This window comes from Bacillus rossius, chromosome 14 (assembly GCF_032445375.1).
Source record: "Bacillus rossius redtenbacheri isolate Brsri chromosome 14, Brsri_v3, whole genome shotgun sequence".
Lineage (NCBI taxonomy): Eukaryota > Metazoa > Arthropoda > Insecta > Phasmatodea > Bacillidae > Bacillus > Bacillus rossius.
The window spans coordinates 4,572,094-4,591,077 of record NC_086341.1 but is presented as its reverse complement, the minus strand read 5'-3'; the positions used below and the strand labels follow the sequence as shown (position 1 = coordinate 4,591,077).

The 18,984-nt window shown below is 38.8% G+C and overlaps 1 protein-coding gene across 1 annotated transcript in view; it reads right to left on the bottom strand.

The window, feature by feature from the left end:
- LOC134538996 (cysteine-rich motor neuron 1 protein) overlaps nt 1-18,984 on the bottom strand; it is a 47,561-nt gene that overhangs the window by 12,450 nt on the left and 16,127 nt on the right. The window contains exon 3 of the mRNA XM_063380658.1: nt 6,400-6,594. Within this exon, the coding sequence (XP_063236728.1) occupies nt 6,400-6,594 (195 nt within the window). The remainder of the gene's footprint in view (nt 1-6,399; nt 6,595-18,984) is intronic.

The window sequence follows — 18,984 nt, the reverse complement described above, 5'->3', positions numbered from 1 at the left end:
GAGTCAAGGTTGGTTTCCACTAATTTCGCAGTGATTTTCACTGGAACATGTCGTTGACTGTATTTTCAGATGCTTCGAACTTATTTAAAAATATTTTTTCTTTAGCAAGTCGAATTTTTAATAGCCTCACAAGCTTTTAATTGTACTAAAAAAAAAATACTTTCATTCGAAAACCAAGTTTCCACCTGTCAAGGATAAGTTCACCAGCTGAACTAACGTTCAGCCTTCAAAACAAATTCCAAACGTTAAAACTGTGAATAGGGATAATAAACCTTGCAACAACCAATTCGTTGAATAACCTCATAAGTTAAAACTGGTGTTGAATGACGCAGGTCAGCCATCTGGACGAAATCAAACGAAAAAGTGAGCTCTTGCGCATGCGCGGAATTCGGGCAAAGGAAGAGGACATCAAAATCCGTTCTTCAAAAGTAAGGTATCATCACTGTCGTATCGTGCACTGTGGATACGCTTAGGGAGCAGATGTAGCATATTCAACACATAAGCCCTTTTTTTTTTCATCATCATCTGGGGATGATGACGATTCCTCTTTCTTTCCCTCCCTCCTTCAAACTAACCTTCGCCCACTTCGTCATCCCTTTGTACCTTCACGGGCAAGCCTCCATTGTCACGGCGCATCTCACTCGGACCGCCATTTTCAGGGATCCGCATTAATCCCAGCTCTCCCGCCCGTTGAGGGAGGGGGGGGGTGGAGGGGCACTTGCAGCCCCGCCAAACTCGTCAGCTCCAATTCGCAATTAATTTAATTACCACCCCTCCCCCTCCCCCCTTCGAGCAGCCCCCCCCCCCCCCTGACCGACCCAAGGCGGCGGTGGGCCGACAGCTGGCCCGAAAAGCGGGCGGAAGTGACGCGGACGGAGCGCGCACCGACAGGACTGGTCCACTGTCGCCGTGGCGGAGGGGTGGTGGGTAGACAGGGTTGCCGGACGGACTCGGAGACAGTGGCCATTTGCACCATCATAATCCAGTGCGTGATCTTTACTGATCACCGCTTGACCACTTTTTTTTTTTCCTGTCGCACCGTTGAAACGGGCGTTCATAAAAGAATCTCCCAGTTTCAAATGTAAATTATAAAAGATCATTTAGACTATTCAAAAAAAATCATGCATCAAACTGGAGGGAAGCCTTCTTTTCACAGACGAGAGAGCCAAACGCCCGATCGTGCATCTTTGTTTTTTTTTTTGTTCATTGTAAATAAATATGGCGGTGTTGATAAAAGGAAAGACCATAAACAAGGCAACGGTATTTATTTGCACGCCGCCATATTTTCGTTTACCGTGCGTCTGTGAATGTTTATTTTGGACTTTTCATGATAACTAATGGTCAATTAGGTTAGGTTAGCTACATTATAAATACTTTAAAACATTGTTGACGGTTGATTTGGTTAGGATAGCTACATAAATGATACGGGGAAAAAAACATTAACTTCGGGGAACTTCGCGTTTTGGCTCTCTCGTCTGTGAAAGAAGGCTTCCCCAAACTGAAGGTAAACTATTTTCTCACAAATGTTCCAATCAAAAGTCAAATTCTTCCCACACTTTGGTTAACACGTCCGGAGTAATGTGTCTCAATTCTGGCACATTATTAGGTAGCGGCGGGAAAGTAGTCAATATTTTAAATAAAATTCTTAAAGGAAAAAAAAAATCGCATGGCGTTTTTTTCAGGTGAACGCGTGGAGGCCAGCGAAAAAAGAGCTCTGTCACCTCGACCATTACGACCAATCCAACGGCCAGGGGCATCGACAGTTAAACTTTAAAACGAAACGCACGTTGAACTGATATTACAGATTCATTCTTACAAAATGGCAGAACACAAAATGCTTTGTAAACTTCTGTGTGAACCGCTTCTCGGGTGGGTTCATAGCAATGATCTCGGATCGACACTGCGCCAGCGGACATGGCTTGCATTTTCACTGACTTTAAGCAGGTTAATTTAATCAATAAGAGAATTATTCACAAAATTTCAGATCATATGTAATACAGGTCCCAAAACTTTTACTTATTAGTATTACAACCTCTTCCCACGCTAAATACTGCTATTTTAAATGTTAGAAATGCTTGTTAGTTTAGTTTAAATTTTTAAAATAATAATTCGTCATGATGTTTTCCTACCAAAACACAGTTCTAAGGATTTTCTTAATGACGTTAAACAAATTAAAGAATTAAATATTATTTACATTAGTTATTGTAAAAAAATAATTGTTTCAAATGTGATATATATATATAGTGTAACTCTTTCAATACCAACTGCAAAGATAATCGTACATTACTGTTTAGAACATGATTTGAGGGGTTAATTTGATAATTTTGAACAAATGTAATGTGGATAAATTCGTGGTAGACGATCAGTTTTCAAGCTCAGCCATTTATACTTCATATATGACCCCTCAAATCATATTCTAAACAGTAATGTACGATTGTCATTGCAGTAGGTATTAAAAGAGTTACACTATTTTGGTAAGAATTATTTTTTTGTTGTGCTGAGTTCAAATTAGTTGCTCCTTTGGTAAGCCCCCATAAATTTTAATTAAATTCTATTTTGCTAAATAAAATCATACAGCTGACAATAAATGATATAAAATCTTGTATTCTTATTATAATTTGCGTTCTTTTAGGGTACTTGGAGAAAAGGTTCTTTTACAACCCTGGAACTGCTTTCTCAAATTTATTCACTAGTCTAGATATTGATCTAGACATTATCTAGTTTGTGATCAAGTATCTTAGCGCAAATATAACATTTCTTAATATTCACATGGAATCAGCATCATAAAAAAATATTTTCCTGTAAGTACTGTAACCACATACTTATGTAAAATAATAACGAGCAGATTTATGAAATTTCTTATTCTTGGAATAAGAAATCTGGTATAGGTAGGTAAGACAGTTCTGTAGTTATATATATATATATATATATATATATATATATATATATATATATATATATATATGTGTGTGTGTGTGTGTGTGTGTGTGTGTGTGTGTGTGTGTGTGTGTGTGTAAATCCTACCTGAAAGAAAAATTCTTTGTTCGACAAACCACATTTATATCTTTGTAAATGGCGTAATAACCATTTACCTGTTTCAAAAAAAAATTGTTGAACTATCCAAACTAAACAATTAACACAATATACAATTGCGTTGACGAACCCATTTTGTGAGGACAACATACAAATTCTACAAAAAAAATATTGTTTGAATCAGTTCTATATATCAATTTCACAAAAAATACCAACAAACACATACAGAAGTTTGTGTGAGTATTTAGGTGTGTGTGTGTGTAGTCCGAAAGTATAAAACCATGTCACAACATTTAACTTTTAAGCACGAGTTGTACATTTTCAACTATATTTGTTGGTTTTTTCGCTAGAAGTAGGAAATCATTTATGAAATTTTAACTCATTGTCAATAGAACGTCTTTATTATAAAAAAATATTTTCATGGCAATATCGAAGCGTTTACATAAAATTTACTTTGGGGAAATAGTGATGGACGTAAACATTTCATTTAGGACATATTGGTGTGAGTGCTCTAATAACAAACATAGAGCGAAAAATGTAAATCATGACCACACAAGATGCCATCAATACTAAATACTTCATAACAAAATGGACTCTTTACCTCCGGTGTGTGTGTGTGTGTGTGTGTGTGTGTGTGTGTGTGTGTACCTCGGAGGCATAAGACAATATGTCCACTTTTTGACAAAATGCACTTTTAACTATAAACTTGGCCATCATTTGACGTTCTATCTAGTGACATCGCACTCTCATTCCCATTCAAAATCTCACTCCCACTATCACTCCAACTCTCACTTACATTCTCACTCCCACTCCTACTTTCACTGCCACACTCACTCCCACTCTCACCCCCAGTCTCAATCTTACTCTCACTCTCACTACCACACTAACTCCTACCCACTCTCACTCTCAAACTAACTCCCAACCCACTCTCAATCCCATTCTCACTCCCATTCCTACTCTCACTGCCACTCTCACTCCCACTCCTACTGTTACTGCCACTCTCACTCTCACACTAACTTCCACCCCACTCTCACTCCCACTCTAACTCCCACACTCTCACCTCCACTCTCAATCCCATTCTCACTCACATTCCTACTCTCACTGCCACTCTCACTCTCACTCCTACTGTTAATGACACTCTCACATTAACTTCCACCCCACTCTCACTCCCACACTAACTCCCACCCCACTCTAACTCCCACACTCTCACCTACACTCTCAATCCCATTCCTACTCTCTCTGCCACTCTCACTCCCACTTCTAGTGTAACTCCCACTCTCACTCTCACTCTATGCCAACCATTTGATTATATTACGTAATAAACAGTCGAATAAATACTGAGGTGCTCTTGGAAAGTGTTGAGGCTGTTCTGGTGACGAGTGCGGCGTGTGCCACTGCTATGCTGCTATTAGAGCTGTAGCAAACCGTATGTATTCGTTACTGAGTAACGGGTGCGACGTCTATATACGAGTAACGAAACGTTACACACAGCTGCATTTCGTTACTCGCATGTTTCGTATGTTTCACGCATACGCGCGCATATTCGATGAATTTACGTTACAAAGAACGATGTTTGTTTATTAAGTAAAGTATAATTTGGAAATTCGTCGTCGAAGTTTTTTTACTGTTTATTAAAGGTATTGTGTGTGTAGACAAAGTTTGAGATTGGAACAGAAATAACGTAAGAAAGTGTTTTTTACAAATTAGAAATATGTATGTTTTTGTTTTTTATTATCGCGAATTTTCACGTTTTTTTTATCTTATAAGAGATAATATAATAAGGCCGCTGTAATGAGATTTAATTGTTTCTTGTTTAACAAAAATTGTTAATTATCAAATATTGTTAATTGTATATATTCTATTTATTATTATTTACGTGACGTCATATTGTACGCGTACGCAATACGACTCGATTCGTTGCATGTTATGTGGTATCAGAAGTAACGAGTAACGATACGATAGTAACGAGTACTGATTGTTATAGTAACGAATACATACGGGTACGCTTTTTTTCGTTACTTTTACACCTCTAGCTGCTATAGCCCGGCAACTTAGTAATTGACCTTGTACGTTTCCGTTCCGCGCAGCTACTCCCTCCCTAGCTCCCACCCCTCCTACCCCTGCAGAATCGTCTGCTGGTAGGGGAGGGCCCACTCCTCCCTCGAGGACAAACGTACACGAACACACTTCACTCTCTCCGCGACGTGGCTGAAAGGTGTTATATTCCCACTAACGTGACACTGTTATCGTGTAAACCGACCCTGCGAAGCACTGTCTTCGGGAGCTGATCCCCCCTCCACTCCGCTGGAATCACGTGACCGCTCTCTGACACTGGGGGTCCGCGCAGTAGAGCTGTAGCAAACCGTGTGTATTCGGTACTGAGTAACGGGTGCGACATCTAGTACCGAGTAACGAAACGTTACACACGAATGCATTTCGTTACTCGCATTTTTCGTATGTTTTACGCATGCGCGCGCTTATTCGTTACAAAGAACGATGTTTGTTTATTGTATAATTTGGAAATTCGTCGTTCAAGTTTTTTACAGTTTATTAAAGGTATTGTGTGTGTAGACAAAGTTTGAGATTGTAACAGAAACAACGTAAGAAATTATTTTTTACAAATTATAAATATGTATGTTTTTGTTTTTTATTATCGCGTATTTTCACGTTTTTTGTTCTTATCTTAAAAGAGATATTATAATAAAGCCGCTCTAATGAGATTTAATTATTTCTTGGTTAACAAAAATAGTTAATTACCAAATATTTTTAATTGTTTATATTCGATTTATTATTATTTACGCGACGTCATACTGTACGCGTACGAAATACGAATACGACTCGATTCGTTGCTGTTACACAACATAGCATGTTATGCGGTATCAGAAGTAACGAGTAACGATACGAAAGTAACGAGTACTAATTGTTAGAGTCCCGGAAATTTCGCGGATTCCTCTCGCCTCAGGATAGAATTCAAAGTTATAGGTGTGCTCGACCCATGTTTACTTTCCCATTGGTTGATTTCTTAGCGAGAACATTTTTATCCTTGTTTATTTGGCACTACCTGATTCGCTCACTTCTCTCCTAGCTGGACATCGTTGGCTCACGGTCGTAGAGGGGGCGTGTCCAGATAACTGCGGTCCAATCATGAACACAGTGCGACAGTGTGGAGGTTTACATTCTAGCTTGCGATTAAATGAATGTGCGAAATTTCCGTGGCTCTACTAATTGTTATGGTAACGAATACATACGGGTACATTTTTTTTTCCGTTACTTTCACACCTCTACCGCGCAGGTTCGGAAACAAAAAGTTGCCGGACTATAGGGCTGGGGCTATTGGGGTGGTGGGGGGGGGGGAGGGGTACTCACCTTGCCCCGGCCAGTCGGACCGCTCGTGCGCCAGCATGACGGCCAGGTTGAGCTCGCACTCCTCGCGGCTCGCGAAGCTGAAAGGCCGGTCCCCGGGGCAGGAGGGCACCTCGGCGCATGCGCAGTGCGGGCCCACCAGGTTGCAGCCGCTCGCCTTGTTGGGGTCGGCGCAGCGCACCTCGCTGCCCGGCGCTCCTGTTCGACACCAAGGTGCGGATCCAGCATGAAGGTCAGGCGAGGGCCGAATTACATTTTCTAATACAATACACGCACATGCAGAATTCAAATATTTACTTGGTTTTGTTTGCAGTTCAAAAAGTCCTGTTATCCGTAGCTAGAGACCTGCAAAAATTCGCGGATTCATTCGGTGATAGGCTAGAATTCAAACGCATATACCTCTAAGATAATTTTTGCTATTGGTAGAGACCAGAAAAATTCGCGGATTCATTTCGTGATAGGCTAGAATCAAAATACGTTTGCCTTTTTACTGCATCAGTGATTGGGCCACAGTTTATCTGAATGACACTCGGCCAATGAAAAACTTTCAACAAAAGAAGTATCGAATCACTAGCGTCCCAGTTAACAGGTGTCGCGAGTCAGTAGCCAATGAGCAGATGTAATTTCCCCGCGTGCATAGAGGTTCATGAAGTCTATCCTACAGGTCACTGAAATCGCGAACTTTTCCGGTCTCTAGCTATTGGGCTTACTGTTCATCTGGACGAATCTCAACCAGTCATAAAACCCTCCAAACCAAAAGAAAGATCGATTCACAAGACAAAACCAGCTGAGACGACGACTTACAAAAGTCGGCAGCCAATGAACTGGAGTTATTTGCCCCGAGTGTACAAGGGGTGTATGTGCAGTCTATCCTGAAGGGGCCATCGAAACCCGCGAAGTTTGCAGGTCTCTATCTATAGCACTACAGCAAAATAACACTTATGTAAGTTTGGAGAAACTATGGTAAGCAATTAGGAGAAAATTTTATATAAATATATATATATATATATATATATATATTCCGGGTTCAGGGGAGGGCCATGCCGCTATGACCCCCCCCCCCCCCCCCTCTGTATCCGCCAGTGGTCGACACACGAGCCTTCCTTTCCACGGACGAGAGAGCCAAACTCCCGATCGTTATAGAGACCGGAAAAATTCGCGATTCAAATGACCTATAGGATAGACTCCATGATCCTCTATGCACGCGGGAAAATTACACCTGCTCATTGGCTACTGTCTCGCGACAACTGTTTAACTCTGGGACGCTCGCGATTCGATACTTCTTTTGTTGGAGGTTTTTCCATTGGCCGAGTGTCATTCAGATAAACTGTGGCCCAAATCATCGATGCGGTATAAAGGCAAACGTTTTTGGAATTCTAGACTATCACGAAATGAATCCGCGAATTTTTCCGGTCTCTACCGATCGTGCATCTTCGGTTTTTTTTTTTTGTTCATTGGAAATAAACATGGGGGTGTTGATAAAAGGATGCTAATGGTCAATTAGGTTATGTTAGCTACTTTATAAATACTTTAAATCCATTGTGGACGGTTGATTTGGTTAGGATAGCTTCATTAAAGATACGGGGGGGGGGGGGGAAATGGGTGCGTTACTTAGGTACGCGCGTGAGAAGTTATACTTCTTTGGCATCATTAAAAAAATAGTTTTTAATTACATGCAAATAATTCTCCATGGTAGCGTTATTCTCCATGGTAGCGTTAAACGTTTAACGCAACCTTGTTGGAAGTCGCATTAGAAGTATAACCTCAAAAAAATGCGAGCATAAAGTTCGGGGAACTTCGGGTTTTGGCTCTCTCGTCTGTGAAAAGAATGCTTCCCTGCAAAGGTACCTAAATGTAATGAAATTAATTAAATGAAGTGAAACTATAAGAAACTGAATCAAAAGAATACCAACTGAAAAAGAAATTAAAAAATATGTTAATTGAATAGTTTTTTAAAGAAACAAATGTTTTAAATGTACAACTGTACACGCTGATACAGATATATGTGTCGTTCGATTAGGTTATGTTTAAAATACGAGATGCACGAGGTAAAAATAGCAACAAAAAATCTGAAAAGAGAAAAAAAAACAATTTAGTGATCATGAATTATTATTTTTTTCGTCAAACAATGCATCAAGTAAACAACTTGCGAACTGAAATGAGCCTCGAGTCCCTCCTTGCCCGTCCCCCCGCCCCCCTTACCAAACCCTTCCGCGGGGGCACAACAGTCACGGCGTTTCCGTGGGCAAGTTTCATCCGTATTTCAACTTTCAAATAGCTGCTGATCGTCACACTAGAACATACTGAACATTCATGTATTTCGGTTATTACTTGATTGTCTTTCATGCTTTGTTCTTACGTCAATTTATTATCTGATGATTTCGCTAAAAAAAAAAAAAAAGTCAAAAGTATATATTGTCGATTAGCTGGCAATAACGCCTAATTAACCTGTCAGTAACTTTACATGGGGACAAAAAATGTATTATTTATGTAATCCTGTGTTTCCTTTTAAAACAACAATTTGAATACTTTTTTTTTTTTTGCTATAACGCAAGGTTAAGCAACTACACTACGCCTATTATCTCAGCATGGAGCCTACTGGAGTTGATAAGTCTGGTTTGTGTATTAAGGCGGTTTAATTTTTGTGCGATAGTGCTGCTATCTGTAAAAGTAATTTGTTTTTCCTTCGTAAAAGCTGTAACGGTGGAAGCGAAACGTTAGCGAGGATGCGTCAGAAACAAAAAAAAAAATCTGTTTCGTTAAAAAAGGAATGTCAGTTGTCCGGTATTGTTAGCTAAGCGACGGATATGCAAAGCAGAAATAAATGTAGAATACTTGGAAACACAATTATTCCTGCCGCTACTGTGTGTTCAGGCATATCGGGCTGTAATGGGAAGGAAACATATTATTGCAGCCCACTAAGGATTACAATAATTATTATTTTTAAATGATCTATCTCTCTCTCTCTAAACTTATGAAGCTATAAGTTGCTTCAGTTTTCTCGTTGTATTTTGCTTGTGTTTCTTTTCTTTGAAATCCTGGAAGGTAGGAGTCCGCAACACACCCCCCCCCCCCCTTTTCCGACCCTTGATGCCACACAACTAATAAGAGTAGTACGTGCACATTAGTCTCAAGGAGCAACAAGCCACGAACTACCAACTCTCCCCCAGTAAACTATGCGGACGCACCACAACGCCAAAATACCACAACACCGAACGTACAATAACGCCGAAAACCATAACGCCGAATGCCAAATTGTCTACAACGCCGACAGCTATAAAACTGCTGTGTACCACAACGCCGAATCACCACAACGCCGAAATACATTAGCGCCGAAAAATGTCATTGCAGGACTGCCACAAAGGTTAGGTTAGGTAAGGTAAGGTAAGGTTAGGTTAGGTTAGGTTACGTTAGGCTAGCCTAGGTTTGGTTAGGTTGTGGTATTTCGGCGTTAATATACATTTAAGAAACACACACATTCATTTAGTTGTTTTTCATTTTGCTCCTGTGCCCCCCCCCCCCCCCCCCCCCCCCTCTCCAAGCAGCAACATTTTTCGGCGTTACTGTATTTCGACGTTGTGGTACACAGCAGTTTTCTAGCTGTGGCGTAGTGCGAGGAGAGATAAATAACTACTATCACATTTGTTTACTCGCTGATTGGGTTTCTACGGAAGCTACTGCAAAAGAAACTCTCGAATGTAACTTGTACTGCGTGTGGCACAGACTGGATGAAGTCAGCACAACAGCCACTTGTATCGGTTAGAAGGGTGAGAGAGGGGCCAGTGGAAGAGAAGGGGGGGGGGGTGGAAGTAAAGCCACGGAAATTTTTTAATAAAACGAGAGTAAGATACAGCAAAATGTGTTTGCTACATTGTAACAAAAAAATTCTAATCCTCGTTCTGCGCAGAAATTTTTTTTTTCTGTTCTTTTACAAAAGATTCCTTTGGAATCCAGTTGGGAAGAAAAAAATAGTTTGCAATGCTACAAGAAAGATATTGTAACTCTTTACAACACATGACCATGGTTATTTTTGCATGTATATTTAATATGTTTTTTTTTCGAGACAATACTGAGTATTTATAACTAAAACTGGGCCATAATTTTAAATTTTAATTGATGTTTCATTCAAGCGTTTTTTTTTTACCACGGAAAGGATAGTCGAATATTCAACAATTTGACTTCATTTTGTTTTATTATCCTTAGTAAATTGCACAGTAGTTAATTCTGGAAAGCTATTCAGGGAACGGTTTTCAAATAACTTTTAACTATTGGAGGTACTGGAACAACAACAAAGCAGAAATGCCCGGCGGGCGAGTATCCGAACCCAGTATTACTGCTAACAGTGTTTTGTAGCGATGCAGTTCTTTTTTTTTCCATGTAAATTTACATAAATTTAAAAATATCTGTGATTTCACATTAACCATTTTACATTAATTTTCTGGTACATTTACAAAAAAAAAAAGAAAGAAAATATTGCAGTGTGATAGTCTGCAGTTGACTCTGACGGCTGAGAGGAAACATCCACCTCCAGTCGCCGTGAAGGGAGTCACGGTTGGCGTATAACGGTAACTATAATGTCGGTTATATTCCTTCCCTGTCCCAACCCTCATTTTCTCCCACGCTTCTCTCTCTCTCTCGGAAATCAGATTTCCCGAGTGGGATGATCGGCGCGGGTCACGTGAGTTCCTTTCTCATCCCGAGGGAACCATTCTTCCCTCCCCCCTCCCTCCGCCATCCCTCCCCCCTCCCACCCCCTCCCTCCCCCCTCCCACCCCCTCCCTACCCCTCCCACCACCCCTCCTTCCCGGCCGCACAAGTCAAAACCCGACCCGGATACCGAGAATCAAATGACTCCTCGGCTGGCGTTCCGCGAAAAAAAACTCCTACCTTCCCTTGTTATTCGGAACAACGTCATTAAGGGGGGTGCCTTTCACATTTCAGGTCATGATATTTATATTTATATTAATCACTAGAGACCTGTAAAAATCGATATTTCAAATCCATAAAGGATAGACTCCGTGATCCTCTACGCACTCGTGCAAATTGCGTCTGCTGATTGGTTACCGACTCGTAACACCTGTTGACTGTGACGCTAGTGATTCGCTAATTCTTCTGTTGAAGATTTTTCATTGGCCCAGAGTCCTTCAGATAAACTGTGGCCCAATCACTGAAGCAAAATAATGTCAAAAGTATTTGGACTCTATCCTATCGCGAAATGAATCCGCGAATTTTACAGGTCTCTATTAATCACTGATCAACTTATAGACTTTTTCAATTGTTTAACTTTCACGAAATGAAAAATATATACAGCGCATACTTTTTTGCATAATCAGCTGCCAAAGTTACATTTTTTTAACATTTTTGGGTTGTACAAATATGGAGAATTTAATTTATTGCAGAATTGAAACTTTTTAGGTTTAACTGAAATGCCACTGGCTACTTCAAGAAATAGTTTTGAATTTCGTTAAGAAAATATTAATCAATTTTACCTGGCATTTCAAAATTCTCAAAATTTGTTACGATGTTTACAGCCAAAAAACATGAAATGAGGTTTTGTGATGTAAATGCAAACCGTATCATGAAGCAGCTAGTGGCATTACAGTTAAACCTAAAAAGTTTCAGTTCTGCAATAAATTTAATTCTCCATATTTGTACAACCCAAAAACGTTAAAAATGTAACTTTGGCAGCTAATCATGCAAAAAGTAATGAGCTGTGTATATTTTTTTCATTTCGTGAAAGTTAAACAATTGAAAAAGTCTAAAAGTTGATCAGTGATTAATATAAATATAAAATCATGACCTGAAATGGGAGGCACCCCCTTAACGACAGTCAAGAGCACCGGAGAAAATTGGCGCGTTCCTGTTTCATGCTCAGAGCACCCCCGCCCTTTGTTGTGAAAATTTATTGTCCCGCAGCAACTGTCTTATGTTCATTAATTATCATATTTTCACCTTGAACCACTGTGCGTAGCGGCGTGACTAGAGAACGCTATCAAACAAAACCGACGGGTCCCATGCAGAAAGTAGCTGCGGGCGGATGGGGTGCAAAGTGGATGCAAGTGTAGCATCTCTCGTCATTAGTTTGCAGTGTGAATTTACTCTCTCTCTCTCTCTCTCTCTCTTTCCAATGTGTTATGTTGCAGGGTTGGCTGATTCAAACCACAATTATTTGAAACACTGTTTAAACCATGGTTCGAACCAATTTTTTTTTATAAAAAATCAAATGGTTTTATTAAATGATGTCATTTTAAATATAATATCATAATTTTTTAATGAAATATCTAGTTCTACTCTAATAACAATAAAACGTTTGGTCATTAATATTTATTGTGAATTACAGGAACAAAAAATTATAAACTAATCACGATATTATTATTTAAATAATCTGAATAAGTTTTAAATCAAACCCAGCTAAATAATCCTCTAAAATTAAAAATATTAAATATTAATTCATGAGCGGCCGAAAGCGCGATGTTGTATGACTTTCATTTGAACATAGTGCGAACAAAAATAACATTCGCGGTGGTCTCTATGCGAAAGGGATTCAGTCAAGGACACATATTTGGTGAAAAAATATTCTCAAACGAAGAAATGGACGATCTCATGTTTACAAATGGGTATCCCACCTTGCTTCCAAGCCATGAGCAGCAGATACTACGCTGAAGGGTCAATACTTTCCTGTACTTGTAGAATAATACAATTTATAATTAGTATTTTTTTTCCTGTGTGGTTTTATTATTTCTAGATAACTAACTTAGGATTAATATCATAGACTCGACCTTTTTTTATTGTTACACGAATCTGTGTTCATTAAGTGAGATCATATTTAATTTTATAAATCATTACCTAAGTGTGTGTGTGTTTCTAAATATATATATTAATTTACTTATATAGAGTAAAATTATTTTTCTGCACATACCAAGGATTGAACAAATCTCTGGAATCCCTCGAATCAACATATTAATACGTAATTTTGTTTGAAAATAAAATTTATAATTTTTTCAAAAATTTTCTAGATGGAAACTAAGATAGCCGACAAGTTGGCGGACGCTACAACAGCTGACGCTACGACTGCACCCCGTGATAGCAGGTAAAAAAACATAGTGCACTTTAACAGACAGCAAAAAAAAATATAGCAGCAACCAATATATGTCGTCACACTGGTTGAAGTAATATATATGCTACGGTAGCTAGTAGTAGCGGGAGTCAGTCTGCTTGTGAAACCACGGAGGAAGAATTATTATACTTTTCACTCATTGGGTTCGAACCGAGGATTCCTGACCCAATGACTTTTTTTTCAATTTCCTCCCCCTCCCCGTCCCCAATATATATTTTAATAATTTTGAAAGATTTTCAATATGGCGGCCGAAATGACTGAATTTTTTAGAATGTAAATGACGGAATTTTATAGGATCCAAAATGGCAGCTAGATTTAAGGTCATTCAGAGTCAAGATCAAGGTCAAGGATTATCCAAGATGTCGGCTGTGATGTCGAAATTCCGAGATGGCGTACACCGTAACCGACACATTCTGTATCCTGCAGTAGGAATAACTATTATTATACTACTCTATACTATCATAATATATTCTATACGCTGGGTCAATCACAGGAAGCTACTGTACTAAATTAACCCCTCTGGACAGTTGACTGGTTTTGTGAATTTTCACGTCACTGGCTTGTGTACACAGGCAGTTGCGTCCACATGAAGCCAGTGCCTAACAAATGATTCAGACCACAGGCTAAACTAACCTCTTTATTTTGTTATTTTTTATAGTTATCATTTCGTGAATATTTTATGAATGGTGCAGATCATGAGACATCTATCTATCCAAAAAAAAAAAAACATTGCGATGCGACATTTAGTTTCCAAGATACCATTTTTTTTTTAAATTTTCGACAATTATTATAAAAAATTAAAATTTTTAAGTATCAGAATTGTTTGGACACTAAACTAATTGGTTGATTTCAGTATCAATTATTTTTCCAGTAATTTTATTTTTCGAAAAAATAAAAAAGTTCAAAAAATTTGTTTACATAAGAAATTTTGTCGATAGAGCTAGCGAGACCGTAAAGGCACCAATCAGTAGCTTGTACAACCAGCTATGTAATGGTGTCCATAAAGTATAGCTAGCTTACTCTACAACACATCTATTTACATGTTTAAACCTGCAAACACACTTCATTGTTTCCTCCCATATTTTTCAGAATGTAAAAAAATAATAATTTCTTATGTAAACAAATTTTTCAAAGTTTTTATTTTTTTCAAAATGATTTTACATATCTTAAAATACTGTGGAAAAAATTGATGCTGAAATCAAGCAAATGGTTTAGTATTTACAAAAATGTTTTATACTTAAAAATGTAGGTTTTGATAATAAGTATCAAAATAAGAAAAAAAAAATGTATCTGTAAAACTAAATGTCGTAGCACAATGGTTGTTTTCGATGAATAGATGTCTCACTATCTGCGCTTTTCACAAAATATTCATGAAATGATAACAAAAAAACACTAGGGTAATTTAATATTTTAGCGACAAAATCAAATAATTCTTACTTCTGAATATGTCTGCTGTAAGTTAAGTATATGTTTAGGCCTCTCGTTGGGAAGACTATTTTATGTACGTGTACAAAAGATGTGTGCAGTTGATACTCTTATGCACTGTGTGCGTGATAATCAATTCAAAATAGCATAACTTTAGAATATCCAAAATTGTTATTACAAGTAGGGGAAATAAACATAACAATAACAATATATTTAAGATAGTTAAACGAAAGATTACATATTCTGCGTGAGATAGGTGGATAAAAATTATTAAACTTGTTGTGTAATGGTGAATAGGCATTAGTATATACACTCTGAGTATCGATATCTCTTTGACAAACTCTTGAATAAACTTTTACAAAAGAATTTTAAATACTATTTATCAGATCCAGACAGCATAGAACTGCACTGCTTTTAAGTTTGATAATTAACAGGATTGACGTTGGGCACATTAATATTACAAATGTTCGTAATTTATAAATTATTATAAGTTTATATTGCGACAAAACGGAATAATTCAATAAATGTTTTCATTTCAACAGTTCCGACTAGTTTATTTCAGTGGTAAGCACAAGTTCGTACTCACAAAACCACTGAGTTGCGATTGTCCTGAATGCTATTTATATGAATTTTTGGAAATAAATATATTTCACTCTCAATTAAAAAGTTAAATAATTTAATAATTAAATAGATGACGTCACATTACAGCGACATATTCATCAAACGCACGAAGCAAACGTTAATAATTAAATCAAAGTTCCAAAACTTTTAAACTAAAAAATAACCGACAACGTTTTTCTCTTTTATTTTAAATAAAACTGTAAATAAATAATACGGAGAACACTTCCAATACTCCCTAGAGGCGTTGTATAGTTTGTAAAAAAAAATCTTAAGTTGTTGAAATCGGACGTGGAGATTTTTAACTACGCCTTAAGGTGTTACATGTCATCACTATACTGGATATGCATAGGCAGGATAGGTACTTACGGTTGATTTCTTCAGTATCAGAAAAACACTCTCACGCACAACACCGTATGATTATTCCCTATGTAACTAGCTTAAAACACTTTATAGTTTTCCCTGACCATGATATATTTGACGGATACTACTATTTTCCAGCTAGTATTTCACTGTTTAAGCGGTGCTTTCCCTGCTGCATCTACGCATCATGGCGACCGAACACGGAAAAATCGTTAGGATTTCAAACCGATCAAAAGTTCCTGAATTTTGAAATGTCGCCGCCCATTGGTGCGCTGCTAAGATGACGTCACATCGCAGCGACACACGCAGCAGTCGCGCGAAACAAGCGTTAATAATTAAATCAAAGTTCCAAAAACTTTTAAATGAATAAAACTGTAAATAAGTTTATTCTTTTTAATAAAAAAATTAAAAAAAAATGTTTATTCTCTTAATAAAACTGTAAATGAATAAATACGTGGAACACTTCAATACTCCCTAGAGGGGTCTCAGCAATGAGTAGTTATTAAATAGTCACCTTTAGTTAAAAAAAAAAAAAAAAAAAAACACAATATTGTGTGAAAAGGGGGGGGGGGGGATAATCGAAGCGTTAATAAAAAATATCAATGAAGTAAAAAATAAATGTGTGCGTCCGTTTCAGCACACTGCAGATCTAACAAATAGCTTAACGTAAAATATTGTCAATTACTCACTACAAATTTTCGAGGTTATTACGTAACATGGTTCTTCTGTGCTTGGCTGGGTAGCGTTTTTGCGTAATATCTTACCCCCCGCATATATATTTTTCCCCTTCGCCAATTTCTCAGATTTTTATAATATTTTCTTCTTCTTCTTCATAAAACTCGCGGACACGTTCTCGTGCGCGGAACGGAACGGAACGGGACGAGACGGAACGGAACGGAACGCCGCGACCCGGAGAGCGGCCCCCGTGAATCACAGCCGAACCGCATTACCGGCGCGTCAACTCCGTCATCCAACGCGAGCAGCCGCCGCACTGGAAACCACTGGCGTCTGGCGTCCCTTCGGCGACATAACTTCTTCTCCTCCCCCGCCGTTCCCCTCTTCAACCCGTCCACACGGACCAGCTCGTGACTTCCTTCTCAGCCCTTGCGTGAGCTGTCATATGTTTCAAACCCCTCCTCCCCTTTTCACCCCCACGCTTCACCTTTGTCATCTCAAAAAAAAAAAAAAAAAAAAAAAACAGACCGTCACACGGGAACTCTTTTCCTTTTTTTTTTTACTGGTGCTACTATTTTTTTTCCCGCGTTTTCTCGTAACCGCCTCTATTCGCTCGGCGGCGCGAAGGCACCAAAAGCGCGAACCCACACGCAGATTGGTGACGTAACTCAGGCCTCGCCTTCCGACCTGGTGCGCCTGTTCCACGTTCCCGCGAACGAACAATTTTTTTTCTTTCTTTCTTTCTTTCTTTTTTTTTTTTTACATGCATTATGACCATGGGAGTTAGTTATCCCCGTGAAAGAGGTGGGGGGGGGGGGGATAAAAAATAGGCGAGCTGGTGTTTCCAGTACTCGCCAGAGACGTGTTAAAGTCTAACCTCGGCAAACGAGAAGAAAAAAAAAAATAATTCACGTGTTCCCGTTTTGCAAACACACTCAATGGTACGCAAAAACTCGCGACACGAAAATCGAACGCAGGATTCTTCGAAATAATGCCGGGGCCTTGTTAATTTATATACAAAAAAAAATTGTGTTTTCAATTGCGTTTTCCTTCGACGCGAAATCACAAGTAGTTTCTGCAAACGCCGTTAGGATTAGTTGCCGGAGCAGCCTCGTCGACTATCGAATCATTCGATCTACAGACAGAAAATTTTTAATATTTTTAACGTAACGGCTGGCTCCGATAAAAGCAGAAAAGATTTGAAGAAAAAAAATGAAGCACCGGCATTGGACCTGATATTCGACAATGTTTATTATTAAATTCACGCCAATGGATTTTTTTAAAATTCATTAATCAGTTAATACTATAAAGTTTCCCTGCGTCTTTGTGAACTTTGGTTCGCGCCATCCGCTACAGATGGCAGCACCGCGGTTACACATTTCCGTTCCGTGCGTATTCCGTTCCATTCACGAAATTACTCCTACCAAATGCCGTATACCGAGAGCTAAGATGTTACACAAAATGATTGAGTGATGTACTTAAGTACACGTGTCAGAAGTTATACAATTTTTGACGTGACAACGTCTAATAAATCGATGAACGCCGGCTGCACGCACGAAAAGTGTCCCGTTACGCACATTGTCCCGTTATGCTGTGTCCCGTTACGCTCATTGTACGCTTGCGCCGCATCTATCTCTCTTCCACTCGATTGGAACAACCATCGATTTGACAGTTTCGAGGCACATTAAACTTGAAACACTCCCATTCGTTTCCTACTTTTCCTATCATCGTCCTATCCTTAACAGAATAACACAGATTGGAAGAAGTTAAATAGCAAACATGTATAAAAGTTATAGTTAAAATAATCTCTTCGTTAAAGTAATAAACATATTTGAATTAATAAGTTCAAATAAAAGTAAATTTATCAAATAAATTGTAGATTTCATTTCACTCCTTCTTTGTATCCATACAAAATAGTGATAATTCAATAAAAATGATTCCAATTTTATTCATAAAAGTATGCAAACATTTCATCAATGTTCTTGTTATGACGTTGTCACGTTAAACTATCGTCCGTAAACCGACTTTACAGACAACCAATTTTTTTTTACTACACAGTGATGCACGTCTTGGCACGGTAAGCGGGAGGCTCGACTCACTGTGTATCACTTGTGTTGTGAGTGTGTGTGTGTGTGTGTGTTTGTTCACTGTACGGGCACGACACGGGGACCGCTAGTGCCCTCAAGGGGGGGTGGTGAAAGGGGGGGGGGTTATGATGGGATGCAACCAGATGTCTGGACCCAGGGGAGTGTGGGGAGGGGTTGTCTCTTGCGAATTCCGGTCGTGTCGGAGTCATGCATCAAACGGCTGGGGGAGGAATGTTCGGGGAAAGCTTAGGGGATGGTGCCACCCCCTTCTCCATCAACAACCCTTCCGGACCTGAGAGAGAG